The sequence below is a fragment of the Oncorhynchus mykiss genome, chromosome 21, assembly GCF_013265735.2.
Source record: "Oncorhynchus mykiss isolate Arlee chromosome 21, USDA_OmykA_1.1, whole genome shotgun sequence".
Classification (NCBI taxonomy): domain Eukaryota; kingdom Metazoa; phylum Chordata; class Actinopteri; order Salmoniformes; family Salmonidae; genus Oncorhynchus; species Oncorhynchus mykiss.
Genome location: NC_048585.1, coordinates 31,680,508 through 31,705,618, shown reverse-complemented (window position 1 = coordinate 31,705,618; position 25,111 = coordinate 31,680,508). Strand labels below are relative to the sequence as shown.

Sequence of the window (25,111 nt, the reverse complement as noted above, 5' to 3'; positions counted from 1 at the left end):
GAGGATCTGCAGAGAAGAATGGGAGAAACTCTCCAAATACAGGTGTGCCAAGCTTGTAGCGTCGTACCCAAGAAGACTCAAGGCTGTAATTGTGGTGCTTCAACAAAGTACTGAGTAAAGGGTCGGAATATTTATGTAATACATATTTCAGTTGTTTATTTTGAATACTTTTGCAAAAATTTCTAAAAGCCTGTTTTTGCTTTGTCGTTATGGGGTATTGTGTGTAGATTGCTGAGTTTTTTTGTTCAACACCTGTGGCCATATACGAGGTTAGATTACACCAGAATAGTACTGGATACCTGTCCCTACCCCCTTTTACTTCGCCAAATAAGGCCTGAGTGACTCAACTTTGACTTCTCCTGTGTTTCTTCTGAGGCACTGAGTGCATTGGAGTGAGTGTGTGTGTTGAAATATATCTGCTGCCTCTCTTCCTCTGAGGCACAGTAACTCACAACATTCTCTGACAGCCAAGAAGCGCCACTCACTCATGAGCAAACACCATAGGAATGCTTGGATACGGCCACTATGCTACTGTAATATATTCCATCTTTGCTTCTGTAGTTACCTAATTTTCACAAGCTCACAACAACAACAAAAGGTTCTTAGTTATGTGCAGACTACTGTATTTCACTTAACTGGTTTCTGAGCTACACAAACCACCCTCCATTTTGCACTTCAAACGGTAAAGAACCTGGCACCCAGCGTTGACCCCGGAGAGATCAAAGGGACTATTATACTGGGTAACATACTTACTCTTTGGGGAGTTGAGCTGCTGCCCATAATTCTACACTCGTCGTTGCCAACACAGCCAGATCAACACTATCCACTTCACACGCTCTCGGTTTTCTCAAATCCAGTTGAATCTCAAGTCTTTCAACGTTAATTTTGTACATTTATACCTTTATCAGTGTCGAATGTGTGCCATTTGCAGTGGAAGCTTATTGCAGAGGAGCGGGAGGAGGAGGCAGCGATTATACGGGTAGATACGGTGGGCAGAGTTCAAGGCAGCATTGTAAACATAAACACACACAGACCCGATTCATACCACACCATTGGCTACCCTACGATCAGCCCATAGGCACAGATCTATAAATGTATAGGGGCAACTTTATCCTACTCATAACTGCAGACAACACAGGAACAGCTGCTGCTCACAGGCATAATACTATAGGCAGGTCAGGACTCGCTTAAAGAGTCACAATAGACCTGCTCTCTCCCCGCCTTATGCCCCATATACAGTAACTAACTGTGGCTCCTTTGTCTGGCCCTTAGATGGACACAGGGCTTAGAATCATCAGGTCCCCACTCTGTCTGTACATTTGAGGGGGAAGCGCAAACACTACCTATAGACACTGAGGGGGAAGCACAAACACTACCTATAGACACTGAGGGGGAAGCACAAACACTACCTATAGACACTGAGGGGGAAGCACAAACACTACCCATAGACACTGAGGGGGAAGCACAAACACTACCTATAGACACTGAGGGGGAAGCACAAACACTACCTATAGACACTGAGGGGGAAGCACTGAGGGGGAAGCACAAACACTACCTATAGACACTGAGGGGGAAGCACAAACACTACCTATAGACACTGAGGGGGAAGCACAAACACTACCTATAGACACTGAGGGGGAAGCACAAACACTACCTATAGACACTGAGGGGGAAGCACAAACACTACCTATAGACACTGAGGGGGAAGCACAGAGACGCTACAGTTAAAACACACAGCCACTACAGGCAACATAAAACATCGGGTGAGATTATCCCCTCGTCACACTTGGATTAGACGCAGGCTCTGATGAGCTGTTGGCTCTGTCAACAACATGGACGTCTCCTCTCCTCAGGTCACAACACAATGACTCACTGATTACACTACAGACTGGCAGGAAAGATGGGAGACGATGGGAAACAGGGGAGAGGAGGTGCAGATAAGAAACAATAATACATCCAGTTTTTACAGGCTGACCTGGAAGTCCTCAGGCTGTGATCGTGATGGGGTTTTGATTGTGATCGTAGCACAGAAGCCACTCTGTCTTGTGGCTCGACATAAGGTTTTCTTGTAGGGCTGTGAATGATAGGGGAACTACGCTGGAACCATAAGGGACTGGGATGACCACTGATGTATCGCAGACCAAATGAATATTGACTAGTAGTGATAGACATTCTAGTTCAATAGAGTTCACTGTAGAGTCCCAGACGATTCTTTGATCCAGACAGTCATGCCTGCTATGTCTGCTGATAGGAAACACTGTCTGTCAGAGGTAGCTGGGTTATGGGGAAAGCCTGGGGATGTCTGGTGTGTTGAAGATGTTATCGTACATCTTTATCTGCCCAGTTTGACACAGAGAGGGAACATTGAAATAACTGGAACACCCTGTCTGTAAAACAGCAACATGATGAACCAATCTGGGCTGAACTCTGACCCCGCTCCCTCACAACAACCACGTAACAATAAAAACCCGACATCAACATCTACAGTAAATCAGGACCGGGTGTGACTTGGTCAACCAAGTCCTTTTTAACTGTGTGTTTCACAATATCCCTGCAGTTGAGGTTAGGTCACTAAAAGGTAAACTATCTTAAATTACAGCCCACTAATCATATAGAACAGAGCTGTTACGCAATATATGATTTGGTGGATTTTGTTTCCGAGTTCTGGGTTCTGGGTTGGAGAACGGTTCCAGGACCAGGCACTCTGCTGAGAGGTTGGGTTCTGTTATCAGAGGAGTGTAGGCCTATATCTTATAGCGAGAGCCGTGTGACAGAGCAGCCTTTCAGTGATTCAGTGACAAGTGTTCGGGGGTATTTCCACTAAACATTTACATTTCAGTAATTTATCAGACGCTCTTATGACTTACAGTAGTGAGTGCATACATTCTCATACTTTTTTTTCACACGGGTTCCCCACAACCTTGGCGTTACAAGCACCATGAAAAACCAACGGAGCCACGCAGAATTGTATTTAACATTTGGGGTCACTAAGGAAACGGTTGGCTATTTCTGTTGGCTGCACAGTGTGCTGTTGAGGAATCTTCATTCAGCATGAGGTCTAAAAGCTTTGTTCGATCTATGTAGAGCCTTTCCTGTCCTCTTGTCTATACTGACGGTATCCTTTGATTTTGGCCCATAGCTTAACCGGACTGAAGCAGGTAAGATAGCATACCTATGGCATGACGCAAGCAACCCTATAGGACGTACTACATTACCCCGCGCACGATGAGGAGGAGAAGAGGGAAGGGAATAAGGGAGACTCCCGTTAGTCTGAGAGCTCAGAGAGGTGTAGAGTCCCTGAGCATTCCGCCACAGATAAAGAGTTCTGTGAAGGTTTGTGAAGAATGCACATATTAACAGAGGTGTCACAAAGGTCAAAGGTTAAAGTTCAACAACTTATGCAGGTTATCCTAAGCTAACATTTTGGGGTTAACGAGTAGCAAAGAAGCCCAGAGGGAATACATCAACATTCTTCTCCTCCTAACAACTGTCGTCCCCCCCCCCCCCCCCCCCCAGGTCCCTGTGTTTGACTTTCCCATCGTACAGGAACAGGAAATATACCTATTATTTACCGCCTGTCTGGTTAGATAACCTACCAGAGGGCATGGCTCAGCCTATAAGAGTGCAGTAGGGGACATTGTCATATTAGTTCAGAGGTCACTCTCAGCACTGTGCATAGTCACTCAGTCAGAAAACACATCCCCTCAGTCAGAACAACTACCTCTACAGCTAAACTTACTATACATGAACTAACTAAATCACACATTAACTAACCGAGTACAAATTATGTACTCGGGTGTCTTTGTGTGTAATTTCTTGCATTAGTGTGTTCATTTTTGAGTTAGTGAGCTCTTGTTGTGTATAGACCTTTAGTTAGCGCTGACAGAGATGTACATTGCATGTGATGCAATCATGTCTCTATGGTGAGAAATTGACAGTGACACTTGCCATTACCAAGAACTGTGTTTCAAGCCCAGTAACAGAGTTAGCCCATGACAGGGCAAGAGCTCTGGGTCAGACTTATGTCAATCTCTGTATTACTAGTCAACTCAGTGACACACTCCAGACCAGAACAATCACTGCTAGATGCAATCCCTGATCTATTCAATCAGCTAATCACTTTACGCTCCTGCACGTTAGGACTGAGTGCTGCCCCAGATCTTGTCACACTCGGAGGCTGTGTTACAGTGTGTAGGATTCCTAGTTATAAAATGTCACCATGTGTTGACTGGCAGCCATATTGAGTGGGCTTTACTCCTGTGAACTTCATCGCGTAACCAGCTGTCTGTGATTCATTTAGTAGTACAGGTACGTACGTACGTACATACATACGTACTGTACATACAGTGGGGCAAAAAAGTATTTAGTCAGCCACCAATTGTGCAAGATCTCCCACTTAAAAAGATGAGAGAGGCCTGTAATTTTCATCATAGAAAAAAAAATCCAGAAAATCACATTGTAGGATTTTTAATTAATTTATTTGCAAATTATGGTGGAAAATAAGTATTTGGTCAATAACAAAAGTTTATCTCAATACTTTGTTATATACCCTTTGTTGGCAATGACAGAGGTCAAATGTTTTCTGTAAGTCTTCACAAGGTTTTCACACACTGTTGCTGGTATTTTGGCCCATTCCTCCATGCAGATCTCCTCCAGTGCAGTGATGTTTTGGGGCTGTTGCTGGGCAACACGGACTTTCAACTCCCTCCAAAGATTTTCTATGGGGTTGAGATCTGGAGACTGGCTAGGCCACTCCAGGACCTTGAAATGCTTCTTACGAAGCCACTCATTCGTTGCCCGGGCGGTGTGTTTGGGATCATTGTCATGCTGAAAGACCCAGCCACGTTTCACCTTCAATGCCCTTGCTGATGGAAGGAGGTTTTCACTCAAAATCTCACGATACATGGCCCCATTCATTCTTTCCTTTACACGGATCAGTTGTCCTGGTTCCTTTGCAGAAAAACAGCCCCAAAGCATGATGTTTCCACCCCCATGCTTCACAGTAGGTATGGTGGTCTTTGGATGCAACTCAGCATTCTTTGTCCTCCAAACACGACGAGTTGAGTTTTTACCAAAAAGTTATATTTTGTACTGGCTTAATCAGGGGGACATGTCTGGCACTGCAGGATTGGAGTCCCTGACGGCGTAGTGTGTTACTGATGGTAGGCTTTGTTACTTTGGTCCCAGCTCTCTGCAGGTTATTCACTAGGTCCCCCCGTGTGGTTCTTCAGTCTTCCCAGCCTGGTGCAGGTCTACAATTTTGTTTCTGGTGTCCTTTGACAGCTCTTTGGTCTTGGCCATAGTGGAGTTTGGAATGTGACTGTTTGAGGTTGTGGACAGGTGTCTTTTATACTGATAACAAGTTCAAACAGGTGCCATTAATACAGGTAACGAGTGGAGGACAGAGGGGCCTCTTAAAGAAGAAGTTACAGGTCTGTGAGAGACAGAAATCTTGCTTGTTTGTAGGTGACCAAATACTTATTTTCCACCATAATTTGCAAATAAATTCATTAAAAATCCTACAATGTGATTTTCTGGATTTCTTTTTATTTTTTTCTTCTTATTTTGTCTGTCATAGTTGAAGTGTACCTATGATGAAAATTACAGGCCTCTCTCATCTTTTTAAGTGGGAGAACTTGCACAATTGGTGGCTGACTAAATACTTTTTTGCCCCACTGTACGTACAGACAGACAGACAGACAGACAGACAGACAGACAACCACTAGGTGTTAATCTATTAATCGTGATAGTTACTGAGTAATATTGTAGAGGCCCTCTCTATTCCTAGTTTATTACAGACTCTTCTAAACTAGGATAAGGAGCTCATTGTCTTCCTGTGTCTGTGTCCTCTGGGTATAACAGAGATCCATCCATCCAGCCTCTCTCCGATTCCATTTCCTTCACCGAGACATTTCCTGTCTCATGGGTTCATATCATTATCTGTCCATTTCAGGAGAGTTGGAACCACAGACCACAGAGCAGAGACAGAGAGTTGGACAGAGATAGAGCTACGGTCTACTGGGAGGTTCAGAGTACTTTATATAAGGATAATAAAGGATCATATAAATATAGGAATCTGGTTCTGGGCAGTCACATGGGAGAGTTTGATCAAAACCCAACAATGCCTCCCGCTGTCTGACCCGGCCGCACGCACGCACACACACACACAGAGACACAGACGACACACAGACACACACACCCAACCACAGATTAACACAGAAACAGAAACACGGCACTGTGAAACAACAACGACAGACATCTGCATGTCTCAGCAGCACTGTTCAGCACTGGTCCCAGGTTTCTGCTGAGCTAACATCTCACCACTAAACTGTTTCACTGCAGTATTGAAGCCAGACTGTTTTTGACAGAGTTGAAGATCCCTGACATGCCCTGAATATGTCACGTCCTGATCTGTTTCACCTGTCCTTGTGATTGTCTCCACCCCCTCCAGGTGTCGCTTATTCTCCCCAGTGTATATATCCCTGTGTTTCCTGTCTCTCTGTGCCAGTTCGTCTTGTAGGTTACTCAAGTCAACCAGCGTGTTTTTACCGTACTCTTTTTGCTATTCTCTTTTTGCTAATATTCCTGGTTTTGACCCCTGCCTGACTCTGGACTACTTTCCCGCCTGCCTGATCATCCTTCCTGCTCTGACCTTGATTCTGCCTGCCCTTTGGTACCTTTTGGACTCTGAACTGGTTTTGACCCTTTTTGCCTGTCCGCGACCATTCTCTTGCCTTACCCTATTGGATGAATAAATATTGTTAGGCTCCAACCGTCTGCCTCCTGTGTCTGCATCTGGGTCTCGCCTTGTGCCATAATAGAATATGATCCAGAGGTGTGTCTATATGGCGTAATGCCCTCACTCTTTCCATCCATCCATCCATCCCACATGAGAGTTGTGTGTGTGTGCATGCTTGCGTACATTAGGTTGACCCCCCCCCCCCCCCCACACACACACACACCTTTTGATTCTCCTGGGACCACAGAGGTCAGAAATGTGTGTGAGGCCACCCAAAACAACCACCGCTATATGTGGCAGCCGGCTCATGTTGCTGTTGGGTGTGCTACAGGGCCAGGTAGATTAGAATGCGCACGCACACACACACAATGACTCCGGGGCTATTAGCCTAGTGGTTAGAGCATTATATCTGGAGTATTTCTCCTTTCTTATCCGGTGTCCTGTGTGAATTTAAGTATGCTCTCTCTAATTCTCTCTTTCTCTCTTTCTTTCTTTCTCTCTCTCGGAGGACCTGAACCCTAGGACCATGCCTCAGGACTACCTGGCATGATGACTCCTCGCTGTCCCCAGTCCACCTGGCCGTGCTGCTGCTCCAGTTTCAACTGTTCTGCCTGCGGCTATGGAACCCTGAGCTGTTCACCGGACGTGCTACCTGTCCCAGACCTGCTGTTTCCAACTCTCTAGAGACAGCAGGAGCGTTAGAGATACTCTGAATGATCGGCTATGAAAAGCCAACTGACATTTACTCGTGAGGTGCTGACTTGTTGCACCCTCGACAACTACTGTGATTATTATTATTTGACCATGCTGGTCATTTATGAACATTTGAACATCTTGGCCATGTTCTGTTATAAACTCCACCCGGCACAGCCAGAGTAAACTGAGTAAATGTCAGTTGGTGCATCAAAGCAGGGACCGAGAGACTGAAAAACAGCTTCTATCTCAAGGCCATCAGACTGTTAAACAGCCACCACTAACATTGAGTGGCTGCTGCCAACATAGACTCAACTCCAGCCACTTTAATAATGGAATAATTTATGTAAAAATGTATCACTAGCCACTTTAAACAATGGCACTTAATATAATGTTTAGAATACTCTACACTACTCATCTCATATGTACAGTATGACTATACCACCTCTTGCCATCTTTATGTTATTTTTTTTAAATTTGACCTTTATTTAACTAGGCAAGTCAGTTAAGAACAAATTCTTATTTTCAATGACAGTTCAGGGGCAGAACGACAGCTGTACTTTGTCAGCTCGGGGTTTGAACTTGCAACCTTCCGGTTACTAGTCCAACGCTCTAACCACTAGGCTAGCCTGCCGCCCCATACATGTATCACTAGCCACTTTAAACAATGCCACTTTATGTTTACATACCCTACATTACTCATCTCATATGTATATACTGTACTCGATACCATCTACTGCATCTTGCCTATGCCGTTCTGTACCATCACTCATTCATATATTTTTATGTACATATTCTTCATCCCTTTACACTTGTGTGTATAAGGTAGTTGTTGGGAATTGTTAGGTTAGGTTACTCGTTGGTTATTACTGCATTGTCGGAACTAGAAGCACAAGCATTTCGCTACACTTGCATTAACATCTGCTAACCATGTGTATGTGACAAAGAAAATTTGATTTGATTTGAAGAGGACTGGCCACCCCTCATAGCCTGGTTCCTCTCTAGGTTTCTTCCTAGGTTTTGGCCTTTCTAGGGAGTTTTTCCTAGCCACCGTGCTTCTACACCTGCATTGCTTGCTGTTTGGGGGTTTTAGGCTGAGTTTCTGTATAGCACTTTGATATATCAGCTGATGTAAGAAGGGCTATATAAATACATTTGATTTGATTGGGCCAGTAACCGAAAGGTTGCTGGATCGAATCCCCGAGCTGACAAGGTAAAAACCTGCCGTTCTGCCCTTGAGCAAGGCAGTTAACCAGCTGTTCCCCGGGCTCCGAAGACGTGGATGTCGATTAAGGCAGCCCCCCCCGCACCTCTCTGATTCAGAGGAGTTGGGTTAAATGTGGAAGACACATTTCAATTGAAGACATTCAGTTGTACAACTGACTAGGTATCCCCCACTTTCCATTTCCCTTTCCTATTATATAGAGAATGACATGGACAGCTGGTCTCAAAGCATTGGCCCCACCTAGCTAATCCCAAACACGCACCCTTCAGTATGATACCATCAGAGTACCTAGAGCCAAGCCATTTATCCCCCCAAAAAACCCTAAGAGCAACACATCCCCCAAACAGTCACTCACTCAAGCCAAGAGTTCTATGACAAGAGATACAGTATAGAGACAGAGAGAGCGTCATCTGGTGGTACATTGGTGAACTACGTCTCAGTCACTCACTGTAATCACAGGCAGGGCGAATACTCATTCTATGCACTCTAACACCCCTTTGTGGTGAAACACACGAAATTCAGTCATAATGTGACCATCACAGAATATAATATCAGCCCTCATCTCAAGGAACAAAGTGTTGACCCTTTAATTAGACAACACAGACACACAGAGGGAGTGAGAGAGAAGGTGGGTACTCACAATGGCCGGTGTGTTGTTGTTAAGGTGGTCCTGGCTGAGGGGGGTGTCAGCGGCAACAGGACCACCGGGGGGACAGTCCAATGACACTCGCTCCCGACACTCTGGGTGACACGTATACTTACACCCTGGAGCAGGAGGAGAGGAGCTTGTTAAATAATTGTAAAGAGCACACTCTGACCTGACCTGGCAGACTCATAGAGCCTGCATTGTCTCGCGGTGTGTGTCAACGGAGCGGGCGGCGTTCAACACTGCACCAAATACCCTCATTTCATACTTCTAGTTATTCTTCCACCTCTTGAAGACTCCTGCCACTTCCTTGCCAGGAGGAGTTCAAATATTTCATCTGTGTTGGACTCAATAGCAGCGCGATCATTAACAGAGACCCGTGCATGCACTCAGGTCACAAGTACTATGTTAAATACTCCGCCAACCCCTAACAGGTTTCACCCATAACCAAATAACTCATGTATAACCCAGCCACTAACTTATTTAATCTGTAACGCAACCCCAAGCTGCTACGCAAGTATTCCCTGGGACTCCAGGCTCGGGTCTCCAGCAACAGCAATGAATGACCAGGCGAGGTTGTGTTGTGTCTGGAGGGAAAGGACGAGATGGAAACGAGGTTGTCCACAGTGTGCGAACACTCCCACTGACCCCGTTCACAGTCACCAGTGCAAAAAAATCTTTCACCTGAGCTCTCGAAAACATTCATCTCAGCCAAGTGAAACAGAAGTCACCATTCCAAACTATTCCAAGTGCAAGAAAAATGTAAACATGATATAATACATCGGAGTGACAAAGAACAAGGGGAACTGTTCTGCTGCCCTTTGATCAGATCTGTCTGACAGGTCGGGGAAAAGTCTCCAAGTGACACACACACTTCCTCCCGTGCACACTGTAACTCCGCCGCGGCAGAACAAAAAGGTTGGTGGAATCTCTAATGTGTCCTCTCTTTCTTTCTCTTTCCCCTCTCGTTCTCTGCGCCGGCTTGGCCAGCATCCAGCAGCCCACTTAGAATTAACCCAGCGTGGAGGAGAGACAGGGAGAGACCGCTAATAACACAGAATACATTACACATCACTGTGACACTCCCTCTGCAGAGTACAGAACATCCAGCGAGTCCTCGTTGTTAGCACCGGTGTACAGGAACAGAGTGGCCTGTGCGCGTGCGTTTGTCTGTGTCTCCTCTCTTACCTGAGGACCTCCTCTTCACCTGCCGGCTGAGCTTCACCGACAGTCTACAGATGGCTGCTCCCATCCCCGACCAGCACACCATTTCCCTCCTGCCTCACACACTCTTCTCTCTGAAGCTCTCCCTCACTGCTCAACCAATACTCCTTGACCACTGCGCACACTGTACCACCACTGGCCAGTTGCAACAGGCCCAGCTTCGACGCACTCACTCTCTTACACACAGGCACAACAAGCATCAGGAACAATAGCCTGTTTGGACTGGGAACCCCCCACCTCCCTCGCCAGCCCAGACCTACACAGAGACTCATTAGACTAGCTGCTACCACTCTCTCTCGCTTTCTCTCTCACACTCGCCCACTCACTCTCGGTCTCCCCCTCCCACTCTCTATGTATGGTAGTGCTGAGTGGGTGATTTGCCTGTCAAATGGAGGCTCAGTGGGTCACAGTGATGGACACACAGACAGTAGGAGAGAAGAGAGAGGGAGAGATGGAGGGGGGAGAGAGAGAGAGTGTGTGTCCGAGCGTGCGTGCGTGCGTGTGTGCGAGAGAGTGTGTGCGTACGTGTGTGTGGGTGTAGGCCAGGGATGCTCCTCTCTGAGCTCACCAGCACACAAAGAGGGTGGTCAGCTCTTGTCTGCTAGGCTTCCTGCCCTAACACTCGCTAACCCTCTGTAGCTTTCGATACAATTAGGCAAAGCCTGGGTATTGTCTCAGCTAGGCCCTGGCGCTGGGACAGAACCAGAGAGGAAACGGTACACTGTCCGTCCACGACGCCATGACAGAATAACAAACACCACCACAGGCTATGTCATCAGACATAAGGCACTATGCCTGTGATGCATGAACTTAGAGGAGATTTGTCTCGCCCCATTGAGGAGAAATAAAACACACTTCCATGTCTTACACAACTGCAAAAGACTGACGATCTGATGATGATTGTTACTGTCTGTCTGATGAGTTAAGCACTTTTTTTCTCTCTGGGAGTCTCCTGGGCCTGTGGGGAGTGTTGTGTGTGTGTGTGTGTGTGTGTGTGTGTGTGTGTGTGTGTGTGTGTGTGTGTGTGGTATAGCTGTGCTGTCTCATTGATAATAGCCCTTCCTGTAATCAGCCAAGCAAAACCAATCAATCAGACTTAATCAGTGGAGCTGAGAGGAGAACAGAGCGCAAGTCAGCATCTTCCCACACTCCCACAAAGAACAACAACACACTCCACAAACAGATGCGTACCAACACCACTCGCCCCTGAGCCTAGCCACTGTCAGCTGTGTGTAGTATTTAGAGCTGGCTGTCTAACCATGTCTCTGTGTGCTGGGAGGAGAGATGAGGAACCTGTGGCGACTTTCTCACTGACGTGCCAAGAGCCAATTCAGCCAAACTCTGCCTCCCCCTCCCCACAACACACACATCTTGCAGTATCAATCCCAACATGTAAAGACCATAGCCTTGGTTTTAAAAGCAAGTAAGAGAGGGCCAGACCTTCACCCACAGGACACTGTGTGGTTGCAGAAGACATAACAGTACTCAAGCCTACTCTTCTTGGAGTCCTGCTGTGACCAGGTAGACCTGTGTGCGTGTTTGGGGATGGTGTGTGTGCGTGCGTGTGTGTGTGTGTGTGTGTGTGTGTGTGTGTGTGTGTGTGTGTGTGTGTGTGTGTGTGTGTGTGTGTGTGTGTGTGTGTGTGTGTGTGTGTGTGTGTGTGTGTGTGTGTGTGTGAGAGATATCGTTTTCTTATCCTGTAATCAAAGGTGGAATGAAGCCTTGTGTTTCAGTAGGCACAATAGCTGTATCTGGGCTGTGGGTTGACGTGATCAACTTACTGAGGCAGTTGGTATGACACTAAGGCTCTGGACTGTAATAGGAGTAGAATGGTCTGGGGCTGGAGAGCTGTGTGTTTGTGTGTCTAGTCCAGACAGGTGGTGCGTTGTATTTGTTCCTGCGCTTTCTTTAGACTGTAGAAAATAGATATCCTTCTTGAAGCAGCATTGCGCAAACTTAACAGCCCTCTTAGTTCCCCATTCCACATTCGGAGACTTCAATTTGGAATTCCACATCTCTCATTCCTATCCGGCTCCACTCAGGCCCCCACTAACAAAACACACCGCACTAAAAACACACATACACACTGCCAGGACAGCAGGTGGTCTCAGACCGTGCTGACTGTCAGTGGAGGAGACGGAAGGGTTGTCATTCCACTGTGGTAGTGTTGTTTTCCTAAGTCAACGGTAATCCGTTTCCCATAGACACCAGCGACGGGACTAAACCCATTCCCTCAGCACTTAAGAGCCTTTTCACACATGGCTGCTAAACACCTAACTGAAATGCACACACACTTAATTATGGAACGTGCATATCTTCCACTCTCCCTCTCACGGGTATCCCTTCCTCTGTCTTTCGGTCTCTCTGCAGAGTCTGTTTGTCTGTTTACCTGCCTGTCTTCCACACAAAGTGTTTGTGCTGAGTCTTGGGTGTTTCATGACAGGTCAGGGATGACATTGAGTGATCTGTCTGTGGACACAACAATGTGTTTATACACTTATTTTATCTCTCAGCTCATGGCCTCTAAGTGACACCAAACCGTCTGTCTGCCTTAACACCATGCTCTGGGGTTGGCTAAACACAGGCCCAGATACACACACTCACATATACAAACGTACACACACACACACGGACACACACACACAGACACACAAACACACACACTCACCAGAGTTCCTCCAAAGTAGGCTTAGTTCCAGGCGTCCAGAGCGGCGGATCAGTTTGGGAACACGGAAGAAGAAACCTGATAACCTCCTCAGAGTCCTCCCAAATCCTTTAGCCAGCCCCATTGCTCATTCACTAACACAGAGCTCACACACACTCATACGCTCGCACACCCAGGTTCCAACTCACACATAGTGGGCTCCATTTTGCAGAGAGCACTGCGCAGATCCAACATAAGGTTGCCCCGGTCCTGCAAATCCCAGACTGTCTTTCACTCTGGCCCCTCTCTACCCTCTTTCTCCTCCTCTCTTTCTCCCCCTCTATCCTACCCTGTCTGGCTTTTCTGTGTCATGTCTGGCCTGTGCTAGTCCCTCCCCTTACTGTCGCCCCCCCATTCACCCTGTGCGTGCGTGTGTGCGTGTGTGTGTGTGTGTGAGGATTACTATCCTCGTGAGTACTGGAAATCCCCATAAGGATAGTAAAACAAGGAAAAAGGCTATTTTAGGGGTTGGGTTAAGGGTTATGGTTACAATTAGGGGTTAGGTGAAGGAGTTAGGGTTAGGGGTTAAGGTCAGGTTTAGGGTAAATAGGATTATGAATTGAAATGCATTTTAGGTCCCACAAGGATAGTAATACATAAAGTGTGTGTGGTCATTGTGATGTCATTAACCTGTCACAATGAGAGAGTAGTGTCTTCTGGAGCCACACTGTCACTGCACCTGCACAAACAGCAGCTGGGCACTAGGGAAAACACATACGCAGGCAGGCAAGTACACACAGAGACACACACAGAGACACACACAGAGACACACACAGTCTTCAGTGGAGAATGAAAGCTGATCTAGTCATGGGGAATTACAACAAGTTATTTCCAATCCAGGAGCACAACAGGTCTCTAACACTTCCCTGTGGTGAATGAATGGTCATGTTAATCCCCCATCTCCTCTGTGTCTAATCTGATTTCACGAACTTCTCACCTCTCCATGTAAATGGCTATGGACGAGGCCCACAGGCCTAGCTGACCATTTGGGCTTATAAGGCCAATGGTTCTGTGTGAATGACAGGGATAAATACCGCCCCAATATATCCACGGGTGATACAATCGCCATCGCACTGCACTATCCATCTGGACAAGAGGAACACCTACGTAAGAATGCTGTTCAATAACTACAGCTCAGGCTTCAACACCATAGTACCCTTCAAGCTTGGGGCCCTGAGTCTGAATCCAGCCCTGTGCAACTGGGTCCTGAACTTTGTGGGCCCCACAAGGGTGCGTGCTCAGCTCCCTCCTGTACTCCCTGTTCACCCATGAATGCGTGGCCACGCACACCACCAACTCAATCATCAAGTTTGCAGACGACACAACAGTGGTATGCCTGATTACCAACAATGACGCGACAGCCTACAGGGAGGAGGCAAGGGTCCTGGTGGAGTGGTGCCAGGAAAATAACCTCTTTCTCAACGTCAACAAAATGAAGGAGCTGATTGTGGGCTTCAGGAGACAGCAGAGGGAGCAAGCCAACATCCACATCTACGGAGCCACAGTGGAGAAGGTGAAAAGCTTCAAGTTCCTCTGCGTACACATCACTGAAAATCTGAAATGGTCCAACCACACAGATAGCGTGGTGAAGAACCTCACGAGGCTGTAGAAATTAGGCTTGGCACCTAGGAACCTCACAGACCTTTACAGGTGCACCATTGAGAGCATCCTGTCGGTCTGTATCAACGCCTGGTAGGGCAACTGCGTCGTCAGCAACGGCAGGGCTCTCCGGAGGGTGGTGCGGTCTGCCCAACGCATCACCGGGGGCACTCTGCCTGCCCTCCAGGACATCTACAGCACCTTGTGTCACAGGAAGGCCAAGAACATCATCAAGGCCACCCGAGCCCCGCAATCAACCAGAAGGCGAGGTCAGTACTGGTGCATCAAAGCTGGGACCGAAAAACAGCTTCCATCTCAAGGCCATCAGACTGTTAAATAGCCATCACTAGTCAGCCTCCACCCAGTACCCTGCCCTGAACTTAGTCACTGTCACTAGCTGGCTACCACATGGTTACCTTAGAGGCTGCTGCCCTATGTACATAGACATGGAACACTGGTCACTTTAATAATGTTCACATACTGTTTTACCCATTTCATATGAATATACTGTATTTTCTTCCGGTCCATCCTATTCAACTATTGCTGAAAATATACTACTGTATGCAACGTATTCTTCAGATAGAGTACATATTTGATCCACATACTGTCCATAAATCGCATCACATACAGTGCCTTCAGAAAGATTCAGAGCCCTTGACTTTTTCCACATTTTGTTACGTTACAGCCTTATTCCAAAATAGTATTTTTCCCTCATCAATCTACACACAATACCCCATAATGACTAAGCAAAGACAGGTTAAGACATTTTAGCTAATTTATAAAAAATATAAAACTGAAATATCACATTTACGGTTGAAGTCACAAAGTTTACATACAGCTTAGCCAAATACATTTAAACTCAGTTTTTCACAATTCCTGACATTTAATCCTAGTAAAAATTCCCTGTTTTATTTTAAGAATGTGAGATGTCAGAATAATAGTAGAGAGAATGATTTATTTCATCACATTCCTGTGGGTCAGAAGTTTACATTCACGCAATTAGTATTTGGTAGCATTGCCTTTAAATTGTTTAACTTGAGTCAAACGTTTCAGCTACTCTTCCACAAGCATCCCACAATAAGTTGGATTAATTTTGGCCCATTCCTCCTGACAAAGCTGGTGTAACTGAGTCAGGTTTGCAGCCTACTTGCTTGCACATACAGTGCCTTGCGAAAGTATTCGGCCCCCTTGAACTTTGCGACCTTTTGCCACATTTCAGGCTTCAAACATAAATATATAAAACTGTATTTTTTTGTGAAGAATCAACAACAAGTGGGACACAATCATGAAGTGGAACGACATTTATTGGATATTTCAAACTTTTTTAACAAATCAAAAACTGAAACATTGGGCGTGCAAAATTATTCAGCCCCCTTAAGTTAATACTTTGTAGCGCCACCTTTTGCTGCGATTACAGCTGTAAGTCGCTTGGGGTATGTCTCTATCAGTTTTGCACATCGAGAGACTGACATTTTTTCCCATTCCTCCTTGCAAAACAGCTCGAGCTCAGTGAGGTTGGATGGAGAGCATTTGTGAACAGCAGTTTTCAGTTCTTTCCACAGATTCTCGATTGGATTCAGGTCTGGACTTTGACTTGGTCATTCTAACACCTGGATATGTTTATTTTTGAACCATTCCATTGTAGATTTTGCTTTATGTTTTGGATCATTGTCTTGTTGGAAGACAAATCTCCGTCCCAGTCTCAGGTCTTTTGCAGACTCCATCAGGTTACAGAATGGTCCTGTATTTGGCTCCATCCATCTTCCCATCAATTTTAACCATCTTCCCTGTCCCTGCTGAAGAAAAGCAGGCCCAAACCATGATGCTGCCACCACCATGTTTGACAGTGGGAATGGTGTGTTCAAGGTGATGAGCTGTGTTGCTTTTTCGCCAAACATAACGTTTTGCATTGTTGCCAAAAAGTTCAATTTTGGTTTCATCTGACCAGAGCACCTTCTTCCACATGTTTGGTGTGTCTCCCAGGTGGCTTGTGGCAAACTTTAAATGACACTTTTTATGGATATCTTTAAGAAATGGCTTTCTTCTTGCCACTCTTCCATAAAGGCCAGATTTGTGCAATATACGACTGATTGTTGTCCTATGGACAGAGTCTCCCACCTCAGCTGTAGATCTCTGCAGTTCATCCAGAGTGATCATGGGCCTCTTGGCTGCATCTCTTATCAGTCTTCTCCTTGTATGAGCTGAAAGTTTAGAGGGACGGCCAGGTCTTGGTAGATTTGCAGTGGTCTGATACTCCTTCCATTTCAATATTATCGCTTGCACAGTGCTCCTTGGGATGTTTAAAGCTTGGGAAATCTTTTTGTATCCAAATCCGGCTTTAAACTTCTTCACAACAGTATCTCGGACCTGCCTGGTGTGTTCCTTGTTCTTCATGATGCTCTCTGCGCTTTTAACGGACCTCAGAGACTATCACAGTGCAGGTGCATTTATACGGAGACTTGATTACACACAGGTGGATTGTATTTATCCTCATTAGTCATTTCGGTCAACATTGGATCATTCAGAGATCCTCACTGAACTTCTGGAGAGAGTTTGCTGCACTGAAAGTAAAGGGGCTGAATAATTTTGCACGCCCAATTTTTCAGTTTTTGATTTGTTAAAAAAGTTTGAAATATCCAATAAATGTCGTTCCACTTCATGATTGTGTCCCACTTGTTGTTGATTCTTCACAAAAAATACAGTTTTATATCTTTATGTTTGAAGCCTGAAATGTGGCAAAAGGTCGCAAAGTTCAAGGGGGCCGAATACTTTCGCAAGGCACTGTACTTTTTCAGTTCGGCCCACACATTTCCTATAGCATTGGAGGTCAGGGCGTTGTGATGGCCACTCGAATACCTGGACTTTGTTGTCCTTAAGTCATTTTGCCACAATTTTGGGAAGTATGCTTGGGGTCATTGTCCATTTGGAAGACATGTTTGCAACTAAGCTTTAACTTCCTGACTGATGTCTTGAGATGTTGCTTCAACATATCCACATAATTCTCCTACCTCATGATGCCATCTATTTTGTGAAGGGCACCAGTACCTTCTGCAGAAAAGCACCCCCACAACATGATACTGCCACCCCCGTGCTTCACGGTTGGGATGGTGTTCTTCGGCTTGCAAGCCTCCCCCTTTTGTTTTGGTCATTATGGGCAAACAGTTTTATTTTTGTTTCATCAGACCAGAGGACATTTCTCAAAAAAATACGATCTTTGTCCCCATGTGCAGTTGCAAACCGTAGTTTATGGTGGTTTTGGAGCAGTGGCTTCTTCCTTGCTGAGCGGCCTTTCAGGTTGTGTTCGATATAGGACTCGTCCACCCAACTTATTGTGGGAAGCTTGTGGAAGGTTACCCAAAACGTTTGACCAAAGTTAAACAATTTAAAGGCAATGCTACCAAATACTAATTGAGTGTATTCAAACGTCTGACCCACTGGGAATGTGATGAAAGAAATAAAAGCTGAAATAACTCATTCTCTCTCCTTTATTCTGATATTTCACATTCTTAAAATAAAGTGGTGATCCTAACTGACCTAAGACCGGGAATTTTTATGAGGATTACATGTCAGGAATTGTGAAAAACTGAGTTTAAATGTATTTGGCTAAGGTGTATGTAAACCTCTGACTTCAACTGTATTATGCACATACAATTATGCTGAGTCTACACACACTCACTCACATAGAATCATCATATACAGTACCAGTCAAAAGTTTGGACACACCTACTCATTCAAGGGTTTTTCTTTATTCTTACTATTTTCTACATTGTAGAATAATAGTGACGACATCAAAACTATGAAGTAACACAAATGTAATCATGTAATAACCAAGAAATTGTTAAACAAATCCCTGGTTCGTGCCCAGGTAGGGGCGAGGAGAGGGACCGAAGCTATACTGTTACACTTTGAAACCATTAATGTACAAGCAATGCTTTTAAACGTGTGATGACTGATGGACCACTCTGGGCACAGACGTCAGTTCAAGGTCGAGTTGTCAACTAATGTGAAATCAACAAATGTCACCATGTCATTGGATTTAGGTTAAAAGAAATGCCCTTAAATTGATGACTTTTTGCAAATCCAATCAGTTTCCCACATTGATTCAACGTCATAACATAGATTAGGGGGATTGAAATGACGTGGAAACAACGTTGATTCAACCAGTTTTTGCCCAGTGGGGAGTAATGCAGCAATGATAGGAGTAACAACAAGAATGTACTGTATCAATCATCAGTAAACAGGTTCCTAGGACATTAGATCGAGGAAGTGAGTGCCTATCAGTGGAAGAATACAGAGAAAGCTGAGCCGAGAGGAAAGCATGTGTACAAATGTACAGTTTATAAACCAGTTTATCAGCACGGTGTGAGTGTGTGCGTAGAGCCCGGCCCTGTGTAAGGGTAGACTATACGTAGCCATGCCTTCCTGAACATGTACAACCAACATAAAGTATTCCCAACCCTTGACTTTTTCCGTGGTTGTCGAGCAATGATCAACAATCAATTTGCCAAAGCTTGAAGAATTGTTTTGAAGAATAATGGGAAGACGCTGCACCATCCAGGTGTGGAAAGCTCTTGGAGACTTAAACCAGAAAACACACAGCTTTAATCGCCGCTGCCAAAGGTGCTTCTACAAAGTATTGAGTCAGGGGTGTGAATACCTGTGTGTTTGAGATATTTCCGTATTTCACTCTGAATACAGGTCTTAATAAATGTCTAAAAACATTGTATGTAGATGGGTGACAAAAAAACAATTTTGAATTCTGGCTTAACACAGCAAAATGTGGAATAAGCAAAGGGGTATGAATATATGTTAATATCCAGATTGTATGGAGCCTGTAAGAAAGTCTAGTTTCATAAGGCAGTTTAGGTATCCAGTTGATAAATCATTAAATTGATAAGCTTCATACCTTGAGACTCTCTGTTAACCAGTATGTTGTCTGCTGTAGTAGATGATATTGATGCTAAGACAGTCAAGCGATCTCAACTGAAACATAATACAGTTGTAGAACTCACCTGAACACATCAGGGAGAAGTGGAGGATGTATACGCGGCAAACATCGCACCATGCGCCCGAAAGACCAAGGTAGAAGGTGTGTCCCTCCCCCCTCATCTGGGAGTCTCTCTCACTGGGGGAGAATATGGTCCTCACATCCGGGGGCTTGAACCCCCTTTTCCTACTGCCGCGGACAGGGCAGCCGTTCTCCGCGGGGTTCATCACCTTCACCGGCTCCGGTCTTCTCTCTTCGAGGTTTGGTAACGAGTCCGCTCTGATCTTGCACCAGACCGCCTCGATGTTCTCCAGACTCCTGCTTGGAGTAGAGGTATGCCTTCGGGCGGCTCGGACTACCTTGACTTTCGAATGGTACATCCTAGGCGGGTTGAACAATTCCCCTCGACTGTAGTTCACCGTCTTCAGTGCTGATTTATTAGCGATATCCACAGCTAACTGTGATACGCCGATCACGCGATGTAGCGCATCGGTGAGTACTTCCTACTTTGGTGCATGATCTTACGCACTCTTTCGGGCACACAGGCGACAGCAACGATTAGTCTTCTTCGCGCGCAACACAGATGAGATACAGAACAAGGTGTTTAGTTTAGTACATGTTACCTACATGTTGAAATCCACATTGTGTGAATAGATGACACTGCTTTCTCGCTCTGGCCTGTTCTTCTTGTCTGTAAGCAGGTTGAGCAGGTGCAGGAAACCGTTTAGGTTCATTTCAGTACAGACCCCAATAAATCCCTCCTCCCTCCATGAGTGACGTACCTGTACACAATACCTGCACATGGGTGACATACCTGTACAAGCATGCTGTGCGTGATGATTCTGAGAATGCATTTCAATATAAATGACCACTTGGTCCTAAATCATTTTACACAATGTCAGGAGTCTTCAACAGAACTATTTTTATTCAATAAATCAATATTGAAACAAAGCTGTCTAAATCAGTGTTAACATTGAACACTATAATCATAACATGGAATTTGTTTAATTATTCCTAAACAAGTCAGACATTCCAATGCATAGACTCAGCACACAGAATGAAAGTGTGACCATATAGCAGTAAGAATAGATGCACTTCCATACAGTATATGTAGGCTACAGTAGCTGCCCCAGTCTTTGGTCCAGTCATGGTTTAACCATGTAGTGGTTCAATCTCTGGATCAACTGAGGACATAAGTCCTGGAGGTCTGGCATGTTGACCTCTTTGCTTTATGTAAACATTATTTGGATCAGACAGCATAGGCTACATCAATAGTCGACAGTCTCATCATCATTATTATTCTTACAATAAAAAAAATCAAGTAAATATGTTTCTATTTTTTTTTTTTACATTCCTAGTCCAAATTAAAATGTTAACAAAACACCTGAATACTGTACTTACACATACATTCTTATATCATATCAATGTATAATTTTTAAAAAAAAGGAATGGGGTTTGAGATGTACATGTTCTTATATACTATGGCTCTGGAAGACAGTCTATATTTCTATGTGCATGTTTCTTTGTGCAAAATCAATGTTAAATTGGGCATGCAATATTAACCTGAGTTGAAACTTCTCTAGGGGTTGGGGTTAGAGGGCGACGTCCCAATTCTCCACCCTTTCCCATGTATTTAACAATGGTGGAAACTCACTTTAGCCAATACCTACACCAATGAAATTCTGATCCATGGAAGAAAGTGCGCAAGAGCATACTTTGGGAAAAGGGTGGATAATCAGGAAGAACCAATGGGTGTATAGGATGGGGAAAATCCCTCTGACTCAGTCGACTTCCTCCTCATCATTCACAAAAGCTTCCTCCTGTTGAGAGAGAAATGAAAGCTGTATTGACCAACATCTCACAAAATAACATTGATATTTTTGTCAGCTGGAGATCATTGATAGGAACAAGAAGGTGGACCTCCAGTACTATAGGCGATAGATCTCTCTGTATGTACGTACATATCCACCCTGCTGTATGGCCCAGGAAGAGAAGTGATCCTGCAGGTATTTCGCTCCAAATCCCAGCACCCGGCTCATAGGGAGGCTGTCCACCGCTGACAGGCGACTGGTCACCTGGTGGAGCAGAGGGTTGAGACTTGACACAAAATGGCTGCCATGCAACCAATATTATACATGCTTGTGGTACTCCGATGGGTGATTTAGCCGCATACAATGTAAAGCACTTACAGGGACAGTTTCTAAGACCCAGATTAAGCTTATTTCTGGAGTAAAAAACACTTTCAATAGGGATTCTTGAGCATGCATTTTAGTCCAGGAGTATGTTCAAATATGTGTCTGGGAAAATGGCCATTAGTTAGAAAAATGATTGGGAAAAAAATGTTTTATGTAAATGTAATTCTGTCATGATTACCTCACAAGTCATGGCGATTTGGGCCGTGGGTGACCCCTGAGTGCTGGGGTCCGAGGTCAGGCCAAGTCTGCCGAGGAAGGTGGAGATGGTCCTCTCATACAAGCTGTAGCCAAAGAGCTCTGAGGACAGAGAGGCGTCCTTCAGGACCTGCCAGGGACATGATAGAGGACAGTAAAGTTTACACCCCAATCCCACAATAATTTTCTGGGTGAATGCCCATGTGATGAAAAATGGATGAATGATAAATGCAACACCATTTTTTCCGTTTCTCTTTGTGAGGGGATCCCAGTCTTGCAGATAGACTAATATTATCTGTGTGTAGAGGGACACCAAGTGGGCAGAGAACTACACAATCACACAGGTTCTATCTACAGAAACAGATATTTCCTGCCATACTTTACCTCCTCATTGAGTTTGTCTCCCGCTCCTCTCAGCAGAAGCCCCACCAGCCTCTCTATAGCATCTGAAAGGCAGAGATAAGAGGGTAAGGGTTAGAGGTCATAAGTAAAAAACAAAGAGGAGTTCAGGGTCGTATTGATTAAGGCACATCGTAGAAAAATGTTTTTCCTTGCGATTCTTATTTGACAAGATCAGGTAGTCCCTCCCATTTTCAGTCCCTTTTCCATTTGGTGCCTAATGAATACATCCCATATATGACGGCTGAGTTGGTCTTATACCTTCCTCTCCGTCAGTCTCCAGGTCCCCAGAACTGAAGGTCACTCCGTCAGCAATCTGAGTCAACCGGTCAGCTACCTCCCCCAGCTCATCTCTCGCTAAACCGGAAACAAACACACACAGCTTTAGTATACTTGGCATGTCAACAAACCATCTGCCTAAAGAAGAAACATACTTTAAAATGTAAGGAACAGTGTATTACACCAACACATGCAATCAAACAACCCTCCCGTCTCTCCTTCCCCTGATACAAACTCACAGTTGCCAAAGGATCTGAAGGAGGACCTCTGGGTGCCCGTTGGTGGTGATGGTGTTCTTGGTGGTCCTGATGCTACAGCTGTACTATCTCTGTGGGGTCGGATACAGCTCAACAAGCTCTGCAGCCTCCTTCTAATCCCCTTCTTCTTCCTCTTCTTCTCCTTCTTTATAAATGTGTCTGCATGGCCCTCTAGTGTCTGTGCACCACCCGGCTGGGTGTCTGTGCCTTGAGGTAGCGGGCACAACACCTCCCTAGGTCTCCTCCTCTGGGCGTACGCCATCATCAGCCTGAACTCCACACTGTCCTCCATGCCATCCATATCCCCTGGCAGCCCAGCTTTGGCACTCCCATTCACATTACTGTTGGTACTCCCATTGGCATTGCTGTTTGCCATCTCCCTAAACAAAAATAAACAAACAAACCAGGAACAGGAAGTGAGTGTATAGCTGCAACAGCCAATTACACAAATCCAACAACATTGATCTGTAAGTTTTCCAATGCAGTTTAAAAACAGTTTATGAATGTATACTTTCCTGGAAGAGTGCAATGCACAGTCCCCCCAAACAGCACATTGGGAATAGAGAATGAAAATTTTCACTGAAAAAAAAACATTAAAACAACCTCTAGAGAGCAGCAGCACTCATGTGGTGGTAAAGGGCGTAACTGATGCCAAAAAATGGGAAGACAACATACCAAGGCACACCCTTTTGTCCTGTGAGTTCTGAGTCTGACAAGACATCAATAGGTGACAGGTAGCATAGTGGTTAGGGCTTTGGGCCAGTATCTGAAAGGTTGCTAGTTTGAAGGTGAAAAATATGTAAATGTGACCGTGAGCAAAGCACTTGGAGTTGGGACATGCAAAAATATATATATTTCCAATGCGCATACAAGTACAACACACTTGTAGCTGCCTAAATGTGTTAAATAGGACAAATAAGTACCCACCAAATTATAATCATTTTAAATTATCCAGAATGTACACACTACTATTTAAGACAATCAAAAACGCATCTTTTGACCAATGTGTAAAATAAAATGTGTTAATTGTGTAGATACTCCTCTAAGAAAGCCAATGGCTCAAACCTCATGTCGCCAACATAATTCGTTCAAAGGTTATTGGAGGGGATAATTCAATGGTGGCCTGAGGGGAAAAAAATAAAGAATTCTGCCAGGGGGGAGATTTTCGGCACAATATCGAAATAAGATATATATCGACTTTGAGACATTACATGAAGTATTTTCATATTAATGCGAAATTCTTGTTCGGAAGATTTCTCACAAAAACGTCTACTACCAGGCGCGTACTGGGAAACCAACCAGGGACATTAAAACTTTAACAAAGTTTAAGTTAATAAATCGGCACTTACTTATTTATCAAATAAAAAGCCATGCCTACTTACGTATAACAGTACTACGTCTGCGCTAGTTGCCAACGTTTTAAGTTATAAATTCGCCGGTGAATGAGCGTTCTTCTGATTCTTAAAACTCTCGTTCTGCCTGGTAGCTGCTGCCTGTCCGACTGACTCCTGGTGTTTCTTTATAACCTGTCTTCCGTAAACGTCAGAGCGACGTTTGTATGTGGTCGAAATTGAAACCAAGTTGCCATGACGATTGTTTTACCTACATGTGAGAACCCCCAAATAGTGACACGTCAACCCCGTGATAAACTAGTCATGTTAAATAAACAAAACAATGACATTGCTATTTTATCTGTTCTTCTAAATTGATAGTTATTCACGTATTAGGACACAATTATACAATCCGTTGGTGTTGGACTATTCCTAATGTCTATCAAATGTATCCCCTTCCAAAAATAATACATACTTTAACTGCTTGCCAGTCTGTTCCCTGTCTGTATAGGCCATATCAACCTGCTGGCTGTAATGGGTAAAGGTTGTGACTATATTGCAAGCATAGTCTATGACTGATATAAGTCTCTCTGAGACTGGATAGAGTGATTCAGCCACCTTCAAAATGGACAACAATA

At 44.8% G+C, this 25,111-nt stretch overlaps 2 protein-coding genes across 4 annotated transcripts in view; both read right to left on the bottom strand.

Moving 5' to 3' along the window:
• LOC110500244 (ras association domain-containing protein 3) overlaps positions 1 to 20,212 on the bottom strand; it is a 51,425-nt gene extending 31,213 nt beyond the window's left edge. The window contains exons 1-2 of one of the 3 annotated variants that reach the window (XM_021577494.2): positions 19,843 to 20,212; positions 9,298 to 9,422 (exon numbers count right to left, since the gene is read on the bottom strand). In XM_021577494.2, coding sequence (XP_021433169.2) covers positions 9,298 to 9,422; positions 19,843 to 20,197 — 480 coding nt within the window. In that variant the 5' untranslated portion in view covers positions 20,198 to 20,212. Of the gene's footprint in view, positions 1 to 9,297; positions 9,423 to 10,491; positions 10,589 to 13,195; positions 13,334 to 19,842 lie in introns of those variants that run through there. The other 2 variants (XM_021577495.2, XM_021577496.2) reach the window with 2 other exon arrangements.
• Positions 20,213 to 20,722: 510 nt separating this feature from the next.
• On the bottom strand, positions 20,723 to 24,679 carry LOC110500245 (apoptosis facilitator Bcl-2-like protein 14). The gene is made up of 7 exons (XM_021577498.2): positions 24,525 to 24,679; positions 23,125 to 23,522; positions 22,868 to 22,963; positions 22,592 to 22,653; positions 22,191 to 22,337; positions 21,779 to 21,892; positions 20,723 to 21,637 (listed from the first exon to the last, which is right to left on the bottom strand). The coding sequence occupies exons 2-7, from the start codon at positions 23,516 to 23,518 to the stop codon at positions 21,599 to 21,601; spliced, it is 852 nt and encodes a 283-aa protein (XP_021433173.1). The 5' UTR covers positions 23,519 to 23,522; positions 24,525 to 24,679; the 3' UTR covers positions 20,723 to 21,598.
• Positions 24,680 to 25,111: the final 432 nt, after the last annotated feature.